Consider the following 18,481-nt stretch of genomic DNA (forward strand, 5'->3'; position numbering starts at 1 on the left):
AATAGACAGCTCCTTTTTTTTTTTCCCCCCAAGAGGCAAATAAGCAGGAAGCTTTGAATGAAACCAAGTCTTGCCCCTCTGAAAGTATTCTCACTAACTTCCCAAGTGGCGGACGCAGCCAGGGTTGGCGGAAGTGACATGGAAGAGGAGGAACTCGCTGCTGGGCTGGCTTCCTGTGCTCTCGTGCTGGAGCACACCTGTCTTATAGCTATGCCTGGGAAGCAGGGGGAGGGAGGGACAGCAGAAGCCGTACCAGGTCTGAGACTTGGGAGCATATGGTTTTCCTAAAATCTGACCCAAGTTAAGAGAAAGCAGAAGAGAGATTGACTCCTAGACCCACAGTGAACACTAAGTGGACACAGGCAGAACCGACAGTGGCCCTGACCATGTCACAGGTGCAGGCTATGCTAGGCACCAGGGCTGATTTACCTTCCAATCTGCTGGGCCAGCTCTTGGGCCCTGCTGCACGTCTCCTGGGAGGAGTTCTCACTGGCCATGTAGCAGGTGGTCAGTACGCGTCCACACAGCTCCTGAGGGCCCTGAGGGGTGTAGCTGCTCTCATCCACAATGGCCCGGATGTCAGCCAACACGTCCTGATCTAAATCCCCCCGGAGAGATCAAGTAGAAGGCAATGTTATGCAGGAACTGTCTGCATGGCTAGCCCCAGCCCGTCACCAGGGAATCTGCATAGCTTATCCCTTCTATCACCAGGGTTTCTGCACAGCCAGCCCCTGTTGCACCCCTGGCAGCTGACGACTTCACTGTGTGGCAGCTGCACACCGGGGGGTGACCTGACAGAGCCTCTATCATTTCACTGGGCCACACTATCAAAGGGTGGAGGCAGGCTCAGCTGTCTACTCTCAGCCACATCAGGTATATGCCCCAGGGAGGGGCTTTTGTGGCCCTGGGATATGTACGTGATGTGACAACGGGCACTGCCACAAGCCCTCCATCAGCCATGATGCCCACAGCTGGGGTCTCCTCTGCCCTCTTTCATGTTCCCCACCCCTGGCGCTCCCCAGGACCCACGGATGTCACCTACTTCCTCTTGCCACCGCCTCACAGACCTGGCAGCACATGGAGTAGACGAGGCAGGCAGTAGCTGCGCTGTCCACACCCCCACTCAGGGGCAGGAAAAACCCCGCCTGGAATGGGCCAAGAGAGCACGGTATCAGCAGAACTTCAGAGAAGCAGCAACCCAGAGAGTAAGTAGCTCAGCTCTGCCTAGAGAACCCCACAGAAACACTCAGGGATATCAACTCCATCCCTGGGCTGAGAAAAGTCCTGCACAAGTGCCAGAGGCTGGAAGGGATGGAGACCTCTGTGGGGCTTGTCTATGGCTGACTCCCTCTTATAAACTACAGACACGCAGAGCCACAAGACACCAGACAGTGAACTCTGAGCATCGAGGTAGCTCTGCCCATCTGCCCTCTGGTTTATGCAGATACCACCCCCCACCCCCAGGCAGAACGGATAAATGCCTTGAGCTTCACATAGGAGAAGAAGTTAGAAGTTTCCTCTGGAGTTTGATACAGACCAATCAATACAAGAGGCACAGTGAGCTCGCTGGAAACTGGGCGTCTTACCTGTTGGCTTCGTCTTAAATAATCCCAGAGCCAGCAGGCAGGTCCAAGGCTGCAGAGCAATCAGGGCGCTGAGAGTGGAGCAGTGCGGCCACCCCAGGGACAGCCCCCAGAGGAGGGAGTCTAGAGATGCTGGTCAGGGGGGCTAGGCTCTGGCCATATCCCAGTCTGTGCTTCAGGATAGCTAGGGCATTTTGGTTCTGAAGACAACCTTAGAGTTGGGCATCACCATGATCTCTTTTTGGACAGACTGCATGCCAAAGTCACAGCACAGAGACACGGTAGGGTCAGGGGTGGGGCCCAGGGAGGCACAGGATTGTTGAGCCCAAGGCCTCCCCTGGGGGAAGGCTCTGTGGCCCACTGCACATGCTCCGTGCCACCCCAACCCCAGTGCAAACTGTGGCACCACTGGATGGAAGGGGATGACCACGTGAGCACTGGGCCCCCAGAGCTGAGAGCCACCCACCTTATCTCCTCCTCGGGCCTGTGGTACTTCCACTCCACAGGCTCAGTGACGGACTGCAGCAAGTCCTCGTGGTGTGAGAGCGCAAAGTCCACCTTCACTCGGGGGTAGGGGCTGACCCTACTGGCCTGTTGTTGGACATGCAAGACAGTGACAGCCCCACATTATAGAAGCTTCACAAGTGCCCGGGCTCCCAGCAGCCAGGGGAAGATGGACAGTAGCCCCCAGGGATACCGGACAGCTCAAATGAAGAGCCACAGGTGGCGCCATGTGCCGGTAAGGCTGTGTAGAACTCACACCCACACATGCTGTTGGCAGGGATAGAAAGCAGGTAGCTGCCCTGGAAAACACTGTCAGCCTCTCTGAAGGTCAAGTAAGAGTGAATCAACAACTCCACCCCTGAATATAGCTATTAAAAAACAAGCAGGTTCCCAGTCAGAAGTCCATCCATGAGTGTTACAGCAGACAAAAAACCATGAATGCCTCAGTGCCCAATGGGCAAATACACCACAGTCCATCCACACAATGGAACACATTCACCCAAGAAAGGAATGAACCCGACACACGCCACAACGTGCATGCGCCTGGACTCTGGAAAGTGAAAGAAGCCAGATGGAAATCCACAAACACTTCCGGGTTCCATTCCTATGAAATGTCCAGAAAGGACAGGTCTTCAGAGGCGGAGACCAGATCAGTGGTCTCCAGGCCAAGGGACAGGGACAGGAGTGGCTGCTTGTGGGCACTGATCCTGTTTGGGCCTGCAAGTATTCTCACATGGACTATGTAATTGCTACAACTGTATGCCTGCAGCAAAAACAACAGAAACCCTCCCCGCCGGCCTTCCACTTGCTGTAATGGGCAAACTATATGGCAGGGGAATTATTATTACTTGGCAATGTTTGCAATCCATGACCTGGAGTCCTACAGAAATGCTGGGACCCCTAGTCAAAGGCCCTGCTCACATTCAGGGGCCTGGCACACGTTGACCTACACCCCAGGCCCTGTCCTAACTCCAGCAGGTGGTTGGCCTTGCTTGCCCGCTGCCAGGTGGTCACACTGCCCTCACTGCAGCCCAACCCGGGGCTTCCCGAGCTGCCAGGAGGGTTGGCCTCCTGGGTCACAGTCTCACCTGCATGGACCTCACGGCCCCTCTCCCTGCTGCCCCACCACACTGTGCCTGTCTGATGTCCCAGGTGACCACTGAGGGCAGCTGGAGCTCAGGTTTTCTTGGAACCACACCCTGCATGTTCCATCAGCGTTGTCACACTAGGCCCATAGCCCCAGACATACCCTCAGTGGAGGAGACACTTTCTGAGTCCTAGACCTGTACCCACGCAGGCCTTGACTATGTACTCACCGCCAGGTTGCGAGAAGAAATTTCTGCCCTGTAGCTCCTCACATCCTCAAGGTCCAAGGTGGCGGTCAGGACCTCCTGGAGAGGGAATTTTAAAAAGAAGTCACAACTGCCAGCCTTTTTCTTCCCCTCTGGGTACTATGACCGTTGTTGTTGGAGTTGGCTGTGAATGAGTTACATCTCCTAGAGGGGTGTGAGGGCCTGTGGGCTGCTGGGGCCCAAGGACAGGGGTAAGCAGCTGCCAACATAAACCTCCACTCGCTGTCAGCAGATCACTTGTTACATTCAGACACTGTAGGTGATCCGTTAATCACAGCAGAGGACAGGGGACAGATGTTTTGGCCAAAACAATCTGGACTGAAAGACCACCTGAGCACTGTTGGACCAAGACAGGAATGTGCTTGGGAGCTGGTGTGAACCTCCTCTTTCCTGAGATTCGCTCCCTTCTACACAATGGTCAGCACTGAACAAAGAGGCCTTTGGGGCCCCCTCACCTGGAAGCAGAACTCAAAGACCAACTAGGAAACCTCCAAGGTGAGATCTCTTCTCTCTAAAGAAAATTAACATCTGATGCGGTAAGAGACCCTGCACATCTGCACTGTTAGAGGTGGCACGTGTGTAGCCTACCAGTTTCTCAGAGGGATGTGCAGCCCTCATAAGCTCATGACCCAGGTTCCCAAGGGGCACTTGGCTGCAGTGGCGAATGGGTGGCTGGGTCCCCATCTCTGGTCTTTTCCATGTCTCATCCCTTTGACCTTTTAACCCCACGTGCCCTCAGGACAGTAGCAGCACTGAGCAGAACACTCAGCAGCCCGGCCACACACAGCTCTGTCCCTCCCCACTGGCCTTCCACACGTTCAGAGGCCCCTTCTCCACCAGGGGTGTGGGGTCTCCCTTGAAGTCTCGGAGCTGCTTAGGGTGATGCCTCACACCAGTGAGTGCTATCTTGACCCCTAGAGAAATCCTCCACCAACCAATGCTGGTCCTGAGCATGAGGTCCCCAGCAAACCTGGACCCCAACAAACCAGAGGACCAGGCAGGTACCTGCTCCTTCCTGAGTAGGGGGCCTCAGTGCCCTCTGGTCCCCAGAATCATTCAAATAAGCCAGTCACAGGCTGAAAAGGAATCAGGCAGTTCCTAGTCTTTGTCACCCTGACACCTGGTCCCAATGCCTGCTGTTCACTCTGCTCTTGAGCATATGCCCAGGGAGCCCCATGTCCCATGAGCTAAAATCCTCCCAAAGATAAAATAAATGTGTTCTTATCTGCCATATGTTTAAGCTGTCACCACAACCCCAGAGACAAGGTGACAAGGGGGCGGCCCAGCAGGTCACCCACAGGGCTCTCATCACATAACCTGGGTATGGGGGCACATGAGCCTCTGCATGTGGGGACTGACTGGGAAGGTGCCAAGGCTGCTGCCCCGCACCGTGCTCTGCTCACTCCTACCACTTCATCCAGAGAGAACTGGGACCCCTGCGCAAAGATGCTCCCGTTCATTGCTATCATGGCGCAGCCGTCGTAGTAGAGACGGTCACCATCGCAGCCCTTCTGGTTGGCCAGCAGGTAGATCCCTCCATTCTGAAAAAGACAGAGGTGACAGTGAGATTGTCAGTGGTGGCTCTTCACCCTCACCTGCCACTGGCACCATTAAGACACTGGGCGTGCCACTGTCCTCTCTCCTACTCTCTGGCCCATGCATCATCTGCATCCTCAGCCCAAGAGAGAGCACAAGCAGGCAGGGATACAAAGCCTGCAGGAATTTTCTTCTCTTCTCAGTGTCCCAGCGCAGCACTGCCTTCTCCCCAGGTCACGCCGCAGTCCCGAGCAGCCGAGGCGCTAGGTGATGCCACTGCCTGCAAATGGCTGACCAGCACAGCCCCTTGCCACAGCCACCTGCCCAGGAGGAGAGCCCCACCACATGGACGGTCCCTGGGCATCCCCACACTTAGGGTGGGTGCTGTTTCTGGATCCCTTTAAGACACAGGTGGGAACAGGTGGCTGTGAGGAGCAGGTGAAGCCCTGGAGGGGCAGCTGCGCTTGCTGAGCCCCACCCCAGGCACTGAAGGCTCCAAATGCTCCAGATGACAATGCTGTGGCGGTGCCAGAGCTGCCTACCTTGGTGGTGGCCATGGTCACCAGGTCCACCCTGGCGTGGGCTTTGCGCAGCACGTGGTGACTGCCGGAGGCATTGGTGATGATCTCCACTCCATCCAGGCCCATGTCAACATGTGGGCTGTGGCAGAGCAGGCGGAGAGAGCCCAGATGGATCCCAACAGCCCTCCACAGCCCCTGGAGCTCCCCCTCGCTGTCTTCATGGGGCACACTCATCCCATGATCAGTGCCAACCCTGCCACTGGCCCAGCACAGGGGACCTGGCCAACCTGTGTGGTGTCCAGAGCTCCTCGCAGACCTCACTCCCGATGCAGGTGTCCCAGGTGGCCAGCACGGCATCCCCAAAGGGCACAGTTTCCTGGAGTCAGAAGAAAATAGCACCCGATTCTATAGCCATCCTACCCGGGCTATGAAGTGACCGAGGACCCCAGATGTCCTCAGGACAGCCTCAGGAGGCTGCCATTGTCCCTAGCCCTGCTTTGTGTCCTTCTACATCCCAAGGCATTCTGGTACCTGCTCTCCAAAAGGAGCTCCAGCCACACTACTCATGACCATGGCCCAAGCTCACAAACACCACTTCTTGAAATTTTCATGAGCGCAAATCACCATCTTGTCATCTTTATTAATAACGACCGCTCTCATTTACCGAGTGCTGCTCAACATGACTTGCAGCATGAGTATTATTGCTACTCGCTGGACAGGATGACCAGGGAGCCTTCTCATCCTTCTTGCAGAAGCGTTCTAACAGAGGGTGGCAAAAAGTTACCCAGCAGAATGCAGGTAGGTCTGTCCATAAGAGACCTGAAACCCACAGTGACAGGGCTTCCCCGGTGGTGACAGAGCATCCCCTGTGGATGCCCCAAGGTCTACTGAGGCACTGAAACTAATGAGGGCTGACCGTAACACCTGGGGATAGGATGGACCTATTGAAATATAGACTGACAGACACCCCTAGCACATGCCAGGTTGAGCTTGGCAGGTCTCTCTCAAGGTCAAGGTTACAATGCTGTGTCACTTTGTTAAGCCAAGAAATAATAATCTCAAGAGGCTTAGAATGCACCTTAAGGGTCTGGTTAGGGTTTCCTTACAAACATGAGCTCAACCCTCATTATGGCCAGGGGCAGGGACAGAGCACAAACTCAGGCCTTTTCTCTCCTTCATCTCTCCCACCAAGTTACTGTTCATGGTAGGTGCAAGGAACGCTGTCACCCCAGGACCACGGCGCTGGCTGGTGGCTTGGTACTGTACTCTGCTCCCGGAGAGCCTGTCCACTCAGGCAGTGGTGGCATTCAGGTGCCTTGCATGAAGGCACAAGAACTCAGAGCAATGGGGCAGGGGTGGACATGACAGAGTATTTGGAATGAAGCTTGGAAAGTGATCTGTGGACTTTGGGCTGTCTGCGCTAGAGCAGCGACTGGGCAATCCACCCATTTCCTGAAGCTGTCCCTGGACCTTAGCTCGTTTTTGCTTGGGGCCGACTCCAGCAACCTGACCTGGGATCAGCCAGACTTAGAGACACTTGGCTATAAGCTGCACGCAGCTCTGGCTCAGCAGGCCCCACTGCGCGGTTCTTAGGAGAGGACAGAAGAGTAAAGAGAGAGCAGAATGCCAAGAGCACAAATCTCATGGCAGGCAGGCCCTTGGAGTGTTTCACCCACACCTGAGCTCGGGGTCAGGATGATGCTAAATGTGCACGCTGTCATGGTTCAAAGTATGAAGAGCCTCACGTGCCTTGGGAGGTGATTGTGCCTGGCTAAGTGTCCTCTTCTACAATAGTTTAGATCCAAAATGTGCCCCAAAGACACCATCGTGTGGAAGATAGTGGGATCATGGGGATGTGACGTTCATCAATAGATTCCTCTATCCCAGGTAGGGCCTGGCTTGTAGGTGGGTCCCTGGGGACACGACCCCGAACGGTGGTCTTGCCCTGGCTTCCTCCCTTCTCTCTCTGGCTCCTGGCTGCCATGAGTTGAGCATCGTGTGGACTTCCTCCACCCAAGTCCTTCCATTGTGCCACTTCTGCCTTGGAGTCAACAGCTATAACCTGTAAGCCAAAATAAACTCCTCTTCTAAATTGTGGGTGTCACACATTTTGTCCCTGCAATAAGTGACTAAGAAGCCTTCCCAAATGTTACATAAATAACCCTTGTTACTTATTTTATTCTATTTTTTATGTATTTGGTACACAGTCGCTCTACACAGCTCAGATTTGTAGTGATCCTCCTGCTTTCAGCCTCCCCAGCTCTGGGATTACAGGCGTGAGCCACCATGCCCAGTCTCAGTGGCCAGGTCAGTGCACCCCAGGGCTGGGCCAGCACAGCATGTGGTGCCAGGGATTGAACCCTGGTCCCTGCGCTTGCCTAAGAAGGTGCTTAGTCTGCTGAGCTATCTCACCAGCCCTCACCCTGGCTATTTTTGATTACCAAAGTTAAGATTTCAGCCAAACTGGCCCTGCATGGTACCTCTCCCAGGAGCTCAGGACAGCATCTAGAAACTCAATCTGGCTCGTGGTGTTCTGTGGCTATGAGTCGATGGCAGCTCCTGCTGGCCAGGAATGCAAGAAAAGTCACTGTGGCCTGGTCCCCGTGTGCGATGGACCTCTCCCATGGAGAGGCAATAGGTCCTTGTGAGGACCTACAATACAGCCATGATGTCCTTATGATGAATTTACTCAACCTAATGTTCTCTGTTCATTTCCTTCAGTTTTTGTTAACAGAATCGTATCCCATGGAGATGATGGTTAAGAGATGTAGTCAAAGACCTGCAGGGAACGCTGTCTGATGAAGGTAGAGCCAAGGTGAGAAGAGGCAGGAGAAGCAGCCTCTGCAGGGAGCTCCAGGCTTAGCATATGCGGCCTCAGGGCAGGCTGGGGATGAGTGTGAGGATGAACCTTTATACGAGGAGCACATTCTGCAGTGGGACCCAGGCTCCTCTGCCTAGCTGTGCAGTTCTAAGAAGCTACTCAACACCTCCATGCCCGTTAAATGAAAACCAACTCGGTGTTTCTGAGGATTAAGCAAACTCAGACTAGTTCCAAGGTCTGTTTACTTGTCTATCCATGCATTCATTCCCTCTCTGCCACATTCCTGGGGCGCCGTGGGGTCCCTGAGATCCGCGATGAGGAGAGCACCCGGTTGCTGAGTTCAACACACATTCCAGCAGGGCAGGATGCTAGGTTGTGAATAAGAGGCTGCTCTCAGAACAGACACACTGAAGTAGGCAGACGCCACGACGGAAAAAAGGCAGGCCTAGGGGACAGGGGTGGGTGGGGAGGTAGTGCAGGAGGTAGCCACCAGGAAGCCAGGCATTGAGTAGAAATGTGGATGAACGAGAGGTGCTGGTGGAGTCTGTGCTGTGAGCACTCCGCAGCGTAGGGGGCTGGCCGTGAGGGCTGGACTTGAGTTTGCTTCTGGCGCACTGGGAAGAGGCAGATGCCCTATGCCTGCTCCTGGGACTGCAAGGTCACACCAGGCGGAGGTGTCTGCACAACTCTGCATAAAGAAAAAAATGACTACAGCCAAGAGCAGCTGGGCGCAGAATGCCACAGACACTAACAGGGCCAATGACCCAGGACAGTCGCCCTGGAAGCTGTCTTTGACCTGTGGCCATCCAGCTGATAACAGCTGCTGATCTGCAGTGGGGCTCACCTGCCCCAGTCACAAGATGAAACCAAGTGGGAACATCAGAGTCCCTTCCCTGCTGATGAGCCATGGAGATAAGACAGTTGTCCTCAGCGTGGGAAATGTAGAAAACATGGGGAGGGCCATTTCCAGCCATGTGGAAGAAAGGAAGAACAGAAAGCCAGCTGGAAGCCAGGAGAGGAGAGGGAGGTGGGGGAGAGGGCAGGCTGGGGAGGACGGGGGAGCAGCACTGAGGCCCTGCTTCCACTGCAGAGTCTCCCCCTTCCTTGCTCCTTGCTCATGCCAGCCAGGGCGCTTGCTGTGCCCTAGAGTCCCTGCCCCACGCGGCCCACTGGTAGCCCAGGTGGCGAATTCTGACGGCAAATGAGTTTCACAGGTGGGACTCACCTGCTTTGTCAGGTCCTGCAACATCCGGGGGAGGAAATGCTCCTCTGTTTGCCTAGGAAGGAGAACACCACAGATCTACGGCTGGCTGACTCCACAGGGAAACAAGAGCCTCTCACTGGCAGTTGGCACTGCCCAGCCCAAGTCTGGACGGCTAGGAGCTACTGCTCCAAGGTGAAAGGGAGGTATGAGGGGCATGGGACAATGCTTCGCTGCTCTCCAGGAACCGAGGGTCTCAGCTCTAGGCACAAGGACTGAAAAGATTAGCTGAAAACAGGCCACATTCTCCAGAGAGCAGGTAGAATCAGGGCTGGGTACACGGCTCAGTGGTCGAGTGCTTCCCTAGCATGCAGGAGGCCCTGGGCTCAATCCCCAGCAATGCAAAGACAGAAAAACAGGTGAAACCCTGATCACTGTTTTTTTTTTTTTTCTTTCCCATAACCTGATCACTGTTAATAAATCAGAAAATGTTGGCATTAATTCAACATATAACTGAAAAGTCATATTAGTGATAAAGCTGCACAGCAGAACAGAAGGCAGAGGGCTGAGATTACGGACACGAGTGTACACCCACCCGAGGGCAGCTTTATCCCAACGTGTCCCAAACAACCACACTAGATGGTATTGCACAGTTGTAGAAGTAGGCAGTGCACAGCGCTGACTTCAAATAGGCTGTTACCAGGCCTGCCACTGTGGTATATACCATTAGCCCCATTTCTTCTTTCTTTGCTTAGAATTCACAAGAGCCTTAAGGACACAGTTGCAGCAGTTCTCTTACTCAAGCAATGTGTTAAAAGTTGTGAAGTTGAAAGAACGACGACTTTTCTCCCTCATTTTCTCTTTACTATTACAGGGATCAGGAACCAGGTCCCCGCAGACCTCTCAGCAGCCTCAGCAGCCCCTCACGCATACCCAATTCGCCATCTGTAGTTCTGACAATGGCTGTGTTGCTGCACCAAAACTCATTTCAAGGGTAGGGAGCCCCACAGCACTTCCCCTTCACCCTTGCTTTCTTCCCTAGTTCACCTGAACATCCACTCAGTGCTAGACCAGAGAAAGGCCACTGGGAAGGAGCACACGGCCAGCTTCACTCACCCTCAGCCCCAAGGTAGCCCTAAGGCCAGTTCATACCCGGCAGATGGCTATGGAGCCTCATCAGAGCTCGCAGAGAGCAGGGGCATCAAGGATGAAAGTCTCTTAGAAAGCCTGCCTCCAGCTGGTCCAGGCTATGTTTTTATCTCCCGACCTCTGCTGTTCAAGACACTTTCCTGGGTGGGTGGTGCTGTGGCAGTCTCTGCACGGCTTCCCCAGCAAGCCTCCCCTGAAACTCCTGGCAGTGTATTTCTGCCAAGAAACCATTTTTGACTATGGCAACTATAAGCCTTCTCTACCTCTGCGAGCTACAAGAGACCCCAGGCGAAGCACCTGGTTGGTGCAAGGTCATGAGTTTGATTCCTGGACCCCCAAAATAAGTAAGTAAGTAAATAAATAAATACCTCCATAAGAAGATATGGTCCTAGTTTTTTGTTTGGTTGGGTTTTCTGTTTTTGCTTTGTTGGATTTTAGCTTGGTTTGGCCTGGTGGATAGAGGCTGTGTGAGCAGTGTGTAGATGTGTATGTTAGCTGCTGCTGTACTTACACTTCATCACTTTTTCTCACATGAATGGTTGTTTCAGAGGCTTACATTAACTTTATTTTACTGTCGGTTTGTTAATTGGATTTATTCTCCTTATCTCCCCTCTTGTTCTTATTCATATTTTCTTCCCTCCTCTTCTTTCTTTGTTTTCTTCGGTCCCTTCTCATACCTTCATCTGTCTACTCTTCTCCTTTTCATATAACATATTATTAGTATTAATTTGAATAGTATTAATGTCTAGTTTTTCTTGTTTATTGCAGATTATAATTTTCTTTTTTCTTCCCTGGGTCAGTCACACAGTACAGCATTTTTAAAATAAGTTTGTAATTATATGTTAATAGATGGCTTACTGTTTGAAAGAAACATACTTTGCCTGCAGAGAGGTAGAGATTAAAAGTGTTATTAGAAGTCATTCACTCCTACTACGCAGTGCTAGAGATTTCACTGGAGCCTAGAACAGGCTATTTTCAGAGATGCAGCCATAGCCCAGGGTACCTCATAAGAAAGTCATGTACCAAAAGAACCTCCACACAAAATGGTAGAGATATCACCCCCAACCGACCCACAAACCTCAACATGAAACACAAGACTCATGAGAAAATAAGCCAACAAAATTCTTCAAAAATTCTTCAAATGAAAGTCCCAATAGTAGGCTACTTGAATAAGAAGAAAGATTGTAGGACTTCAAAACAAAGTGGATACACTAGAATACTAACAGCAGTTAACAAAAAGAAGTAAGGAACAGATTATCTAAGAGCTTTTGGATAACTCTAAAAAACCACACTAAAGACTTATTCACCTCAAGAAGGAAATAGAGGTGGAAACAGAGGCTTCTAATGACACAGAAAACCTATTCACTGAAGTTATACTGAAACATTTGTCAACTCTGGGGAACAAGATGAATATCCAACTAATAGTATGTCTTAGTCATTTTCTTCACATCTGATCTTAGCCAAAAGTCCAAGAAGTGATCTCAGTTACTTTCTTGTTGCCAGGACAAAATATCTGGCACTCAAAGTTAAAGGAGAAATGGTTCTGATTAGCTTATAGTTGGGAGAGGTTTCAGCCCATAGTCAGCAGAGGAAACGGTAGAGGAGAAACAGTCCTTGGCAGGGAAGGCAAAGCAGCAGAGCAACAGCATTGCATCCCCTCTCCCCATTCATTCCATCCTGGCCACAAGCCTACTGTTTGGTGCCTCCTACATCTAGGGTGTGCCTTCCCACCATCCACATCCAGAATTATGCCAAACCAGCACACACCCTTAATACATATTCACCTGTGCTTAATCCTCTGAAAAGTCATACCTATGAGTGCATGAAACTCTGGGGGGACATCAAGATAGAAGCCACAATATAGAGGCATTTGGAACTCCAAATACATATAACTAGAACTTCGTTATGATCTATCACACTCAAATTGCCAAAAATCCAGAAGAGAATATATTAGAAGCTAGTAGAGAGAAACATTAAATTATTTATAATGCCAGACTCATCATAAACAGATTTTACAACAGAAATTCCAGAGCAGGAGGACTTGAAATGATGTACTTTAAAATATAAAGGAAAGTCACTGCCAACTAGATTGCTATACCTTGAAATGCTATCCTTCAAAAATGAAAAAATACCATCCAAGATAAGTATAAGCTAAAGAAATTCATAACCACTAAGCCCACATAGCAGAAAATAGATAAGGGAATCTCAAATACAGAGGAAGAAGACAACTATACACATGTGGCCAAGAGAAAGAAATGACAGGCAGAGTATATAAACAAATGAGAATCGGGAACAAATCAACCACTAGGAGAAAAAATAATAGGAATTAGTACATGGCCTTCAATAATTAAAAGACATAGGCTGGCAGATAGGAAAAAAAAAATAACACTTATCTATATGTTGCCTGCAAGAAACATACTTTGCCTGCAAAGAGGTACAGATTAAAAGTAAAGAGACAATACTTCAAGCACTCGGAGTCCTAAAGCAGGCAGGAGCAGCTATACTTATATCAGACAAAGTAGATGTCAAACTGAAATTAGAAGACACAAATAATGCCACTGTGTATTGGTAGTAGGAATAAGTCACCAAGAACAGATAACAATTATAAACAGACATGGGCTGGGGAGATAGCTCAGTGGCTTAGGCACTTGCCTAGCAAGTGCAAGGTCCTGAGTTTGATCCCTGGTCAAAAAAAAAAAAAAAAAAAAAAATTATAGCTAGACATGCACTCAATACTAGTATCATCAATTTTTTTTTATAAAACAAATACAACTTGATATGAAGGGACAGAGATACCCATAACATTGTAGTAGGTAATCTTAACATCGTACTCTCAAAAAATAGTGTTAAACTACACTCAGATCAAGTGGACTTAACAGACATCTACAACATTCCATCCAACAGTAGCAGAATACATTTTTTCTCACAGCCCATGAAACATTCTCTAAAACAGAACACACTTTGGGCTATAAACACCAGGTTAATAATATCCTTTAGTTACTGCAGGATGACCAGGCCTGCAGTCTCCCAAGAGAGTGTAAGGGGAAGGCTGAATAAAACAAGGTATATGGAATGATTTCAAGGCTCCAGAAGATCAAAGCTCTCTCAGAGAATTTGAGATTCTCGTGGGCCTAAGACCAAGACCTTGTCTGGGTGGCCCATATTTATTTTAGTTATCAGAAGAAGGGAAGGGGATACTCCAGAAGGGTGAGACCACTCAAGGACTTCTCCAAGGAAGGTATTAAGTTAATCCACCCAGAAGTGAGCTGCGCGAGGCGACAGTCTATCTAGTCGAGGTTGCATCCAGGTGTCCTTGGCTGTGGCACTGTCCTATTCTGGGAGGCTTTCGGATTTCATCCAGCATTCCAGGCCTCAGCAGGGATCAGTGACTCACCAAGGGTCACTTGCTAGGCGTCTGCTGCCCATTTCTAGACCAGGAGTCTAGGCCTTTGGCAGACTTACAAGTAAGCATGGAAAGTCCACTGGTCTAAGTCCTGCTCTGGTTGCTTCACAGTGGTCTCGGCATCATACAAACAAAGCCTTAGAAAAGTCTGACGCACACTATCAGATCACAGTAGAATGAAACTAGAACTCTACAACAACCGAGACTAAACAAATACATGGAGATTGAATGATTCACTTTAAAACAATCGGCAGGCACTAAAGAAATAAGCAGAGAAACTAAAAAATTCCTAGAATCAAATTATAATGGATACAACATACCAGAATCTGTAGGACACAATGAAAGTAGCTTAGATGCATGTTTACAGCTTTGCAGGCCTCCATTAGAATGATTCCGAATAAATAACCTAGCAGTGCACCTTAAAGTCCTAGATAAATAAGAACAAGCCAAACCTCAATCTAAAACCAATTCTAGAAAAGAAAAATAAAGATATGAATAGATTTTTGCTAAAGCAATCAATAGACACACTCAATTAAAGTGATGATTCTTTAAAAAGATAAACACAATAGATGCTTAGCCAAATTTATCACAAGAGAGAAAACCCAAATTAATAAAGTTAGAGATGAAAAAAGCAAAATGTTATGGATTAAGGATGGGTAATTGCTGGATCAGTCCTATGATTGGATTGGCACTACCCTAATCCCAGTAGATTGGATACAATATAAGAGACAGAAGGAGGCTTCCCTCAATTTTCCTTGTTGCTTTTGCTGTTTCCTGCTACCATGAATCGTTACCCCTTTACCATGTGCCACCATTCCTTGGAACTAGCCAATTATGGACAGAAATCTCTGCAAATTGTGAGCTAGATAAACTTGTCCCTCTCTGTAAATCTGGGTTTTGGGTATTTTACCTCAGCAACAGAGTAAAGTAACTAAGAAAACAAGGATATATGTACACCTAGGTTTATAGCGACATAGTTGGTAATAGCTAAATCTTGGAAACAGCCCAAATCCCTATCAACTGATGAATGGATAAAGATGTGTTTTTTTTTTTTTTTAATATACAATGAAGTACAACTCTCCCATAAAGAATAAGCTTGAGACATTTCTAGCTAAATAATGCACTTTCAGACTATACTTTTAAGTGAAATAAATCATGTGTAGGGGCTGGAGAGATGGCTCAGTGGTCTAAAGCACGTACTTGAAACAAGCTTGGCAAAGCACAGGGACCTCGGTTCGATCCCCCAGCACCACATGCCAGCCAGCCCCGCCCCCTGGTGGGCTGAGCTGGCCACACACACACACAATAAATAAATGTAATAAATAAAAATAAATATTAAAAAAATAAATAAATAAATCATGTGTAAGTACTGCACTGTTTCTTTAGTGTGAGAAACCAAAAGTGGAAATAAGGACCAAAATGTATAATGGGCATTATACATTTTGGGAAGAAATGGGAAGAAAATGTTTAAATGAGAAGTGGGGGTGCTGGGGAGATAGCTCAGCCGTCTGAGCACAAAGACCAGCTTTGATCCCTGGCACCACATGCCAGCCACCAAAACTGGGCATGGTGGCATGAGCCTGTAATCTCAATGCTGGAGAGGCTGAGACAGGAGGGTTACTACGAGTCTGAGCTATGTAGGGAGACCCTGTCACAAATACATACATACATACATACATACAAGATTTTTAATTTTTTTTTTTTTTTTTTTTTTTTTTTTTAAGAGAAGGAGAGGGGCTGGCAAGATAGCTCAGTGGCTTAAAGTGCCTGCTTAGGCAAGCTTAGGTGTGGTCCCCACCACCACAGGCCTTGCCAGTTCTGTCCTTAGGGCAGGCTGAGCTGGCCAAAAAAAAAAAAGAGAAGGTGAGCTAGGGAGGGGAAGAGAGAAAGAGAGGGAAAAGAAAAAGAATTAGAAAAGATGGAAATACAGCTTTGTAAACAAAGAAGGGAAGAGGGGCTGAAGGGAGGATAGGGGAATGGAGAAAAAAGGATCAAACTATGTCATGCACAGGTACAAACTTCCTACGATTAATGTGATCATTGGGTATACTTAACACGTACCAGAAACTACTTAATGAAAACACAGGAAAAACAGAACAATTTAAAGTAAATAACCTAATATGTACCTCGAGGCTCTAGAAGAAGAACAATACAAATCCAAAAGTGATACAAGAACAAAATTACAAAGATGCGATCAGAAGTTACTGAATCAGAGTTGATTCTTTGGAAATATAAACAAAATAGCCAAACCTTTAGTCAAACATCAAAGAAGGAAAGAAAGGACCTATACAATGCAATTAGAAATCAAAAAGAAAGTCAAAATAGACCTTGCCAAAATCCAGAGACTACAGTAACTATTCTATTCACAGAATATATAATTTAAAAACAAAATGCTAACACAAAAGGCCCAAATACAAGTTGAAACACATTCTCACATTAACACCAAAGGCAAGGCTCTTTCGGTTCTAATTTTTTTTTAAATTTAGTACAGGGTCTATGGGGTCTACAGAGTCTCACTACACTGATTGGACTCTGCTGGTCACAACTCATCATCTTCCAGAGATAAATATTTCTAAACTAAAATAATTTTAATATTTATTGTATGGGAAAAGGACATTTGCAAATACATCTCAAAATATTCACCGCCCTCAAATCATTGTATCTAGGTCAATGGAAACTATGTACCAGCAAAAGCACAAACGACATGAGAAAGCTGTTAGAACCCAGGGGAGAGGATGGGCTAGCCAGAGACAGTACAAGCAAGCTCCAGGACAGGAATAGAAAGGAGACCGGTCTGGCCACTTGTCCAACAAGAGTGCTGTGTGGACGTGTAGACAAGACCGACAGAAGTTATACGCAAGTCCTAGGAGAGGAACAGCACAACTCTGGGCTCAGTTACAAACTTACACAGACCAAGTCAAACCAGTGCTGACCTATGATTTAACCAAATACTAGAAAATGTCCATAATAAGGACATTTAATATGTGTGAAGTACCCTAAGTCTTGTTCTTGTACAGCAAGAAGTCAAGGGATGACAACATGCCTGTGTTCACCACAGCACAGGTCTAGTGCTCAAGACATGGAAGCAACTTCAATGCTCATCAGCTGATGAATAGATGGGCACACGGTACACACATGATGGAATATTACTCAGCCTTAAAAAGGAAGAAAAGCTAACACACTATAGCATGGATGATCCTGGAACATGTTATGCTCAGTGAGAGAAACCAGACATAAAAGAACAAATTCTATGTGACTGCAGTCATACAAGGTTCCTAAAGTCATCAGATCAATGGACACAGAAGGGAGGATGGTGACTCAGGCTACAGAGAGCTATGGGGAGTCAGTGCTTAATGGGGACAGAGTTTCATTCCAGGAAGATGACAACGTGCTGGGGATGCTTGCACAGCAGTGGGAATGTGCTTAATGCCCTTTAATGACCTCAAACTCTGTGCACCTGAAAATGGCTCAGAGGGAAAATTTCATGTTAAGTGTGTTTTACTACAACTTAAAAAGTATTAACATAGGGGCTGCGGAGATGGCTCAGTAGAATAAGCACTTTCTTGGCAAGCACAAGGGCCTGAGTTCAATCCCCGGTTCCGCAAAAAAAAAAAAAAAAAAAGTATTAACATAAACATTTTCAGTAGCAAATATGGAGGCAAAGCTGAGTGTTACTGGGAACAGGGTGGGGCTGGAGGGGTTAGGGGCAGAGCAATGATGATTTTTTTGTCTGTGTTTTATTTTGTTCTGATTATACAGGATGAGACCAAAATATACAGTGAATCTTTAAAGTTTTAAAAATCTAGCACAATGCTGGGCATGGTGGCAAATACCTGCAATCCCAGCACTTGGGAGGCTGAGGCAGGAGAGTCACTGTGAGTTTGAGAGCAGCTTGGGCTACAAAGTGAGCTCAAGGCCAGCCTGAACTGCAGAGTGAATCCCTATCTCAAAAAGATTAAATCTAGCACAGTGAAAACCACATTGTCATTAGTCCCCCTCAAAATACCTGCCTTTGCCTAAAACAAAAATTCCATTGTCCTCACCACTTTCTGAAGCACTTGTGGATGTCCCCTTTCAGGAGTGTCATCACAAGTGTGATCAAAAAGATGGGCGTGCTGCTGCTAGTGCCAGCCGGTGGGAAGGCAGGCTCATAAGAACATTACTGCGTGTCCTCGCCCACCGCGTAACTTTTGGCTCTTCCCCAAATTCAAAAGGACCATGAGAGCAAAACAACTTGTCTCAATCCAGGACAACTGATGAAAGGAAGCAACAAAGATAATGTAAGTAAAGACACAAAAGAGAAAGTGGTTGGGATAGATATATAGTTGCATTCTCTTAATGAATAGAATGATTTTTTCTAATGGTGTTTGTAAGTAGGATCACAAGTCTCCATCTTGTACAGCAATTAACC

General features: G+C 48.3%; 1 protein-coding gene across 3 annotated transcripts in view; it reads right to left on the bottom strand.

Annotated features, from left to right (window-relative positions):
• Nadsyn1 (NAD synthetase 1) overlaps positions 1 to 18,481 on the bottom strand; it is a 40,111-nt gene that overhangs the window by 14,572 nt on the left and 7,058 nt on the right. For 2 of the 3 annotated variants that reach the window (XM_004627329.2, XM_023710709.1), the window contains exons 6-14: positions 9,543 to 9,594; positions 5,784 to 5,872; positions 5,518 to 5,635; positions 4,849 to 4,980; positions 3,404 to 3,478; positions 2,050 to 2,174; positions 1,587 to 1,635; positions 1,043 to 1,145; positions 430 to 598 (exon numbers count right to left, since the gene is read on the bottom strand). In XM_004627329.2, the coding sequence (XP_004627386.1) occupies positions 430 to 598; positions 1,043 to 1,145; positions 1,587 to 1,635; positions 2,050 to 2,174; positions 3,404 to 3,478; positions 4,849 to 4,980; positions 5,518 to 5,635; positions 5,784 to 5,872; positions 9,543 to 9,594 (912 nt within the window). Of the gene's footprint in view, positions 1 to 429; positions 599 to 1,042; positions 1,146 to 1,586; positions 1,636 to 2,049; positions 2,175 to 3,403; positions 3,479 to 4,848; positions 4,981 to 5,517; positions 5,636 to 5,783; positions 5,873 to 7,976; positions 8,737 to 9,542; positions 9,595 to 18,481 lie in introns of those variants that run through there. The other variant, XM_023710711.1, reaches the window with a different exon arrangement.

The sequence above is a fragment of the Octodon degus genome, unplaced genomic scaffold (genome assembly GCF_000260255.1).
Source record: "Octodon degus isolate 3935 unplaced genomic scaffold, OctDeg1.0 scaffold00018, whole genome shotgun sequence".
Lineage (NCBI taxonomy): Eukaryota > Metazoa > Chordata > Mammalia > Rodentia > Octodontidae > Octodon > Octodon degus.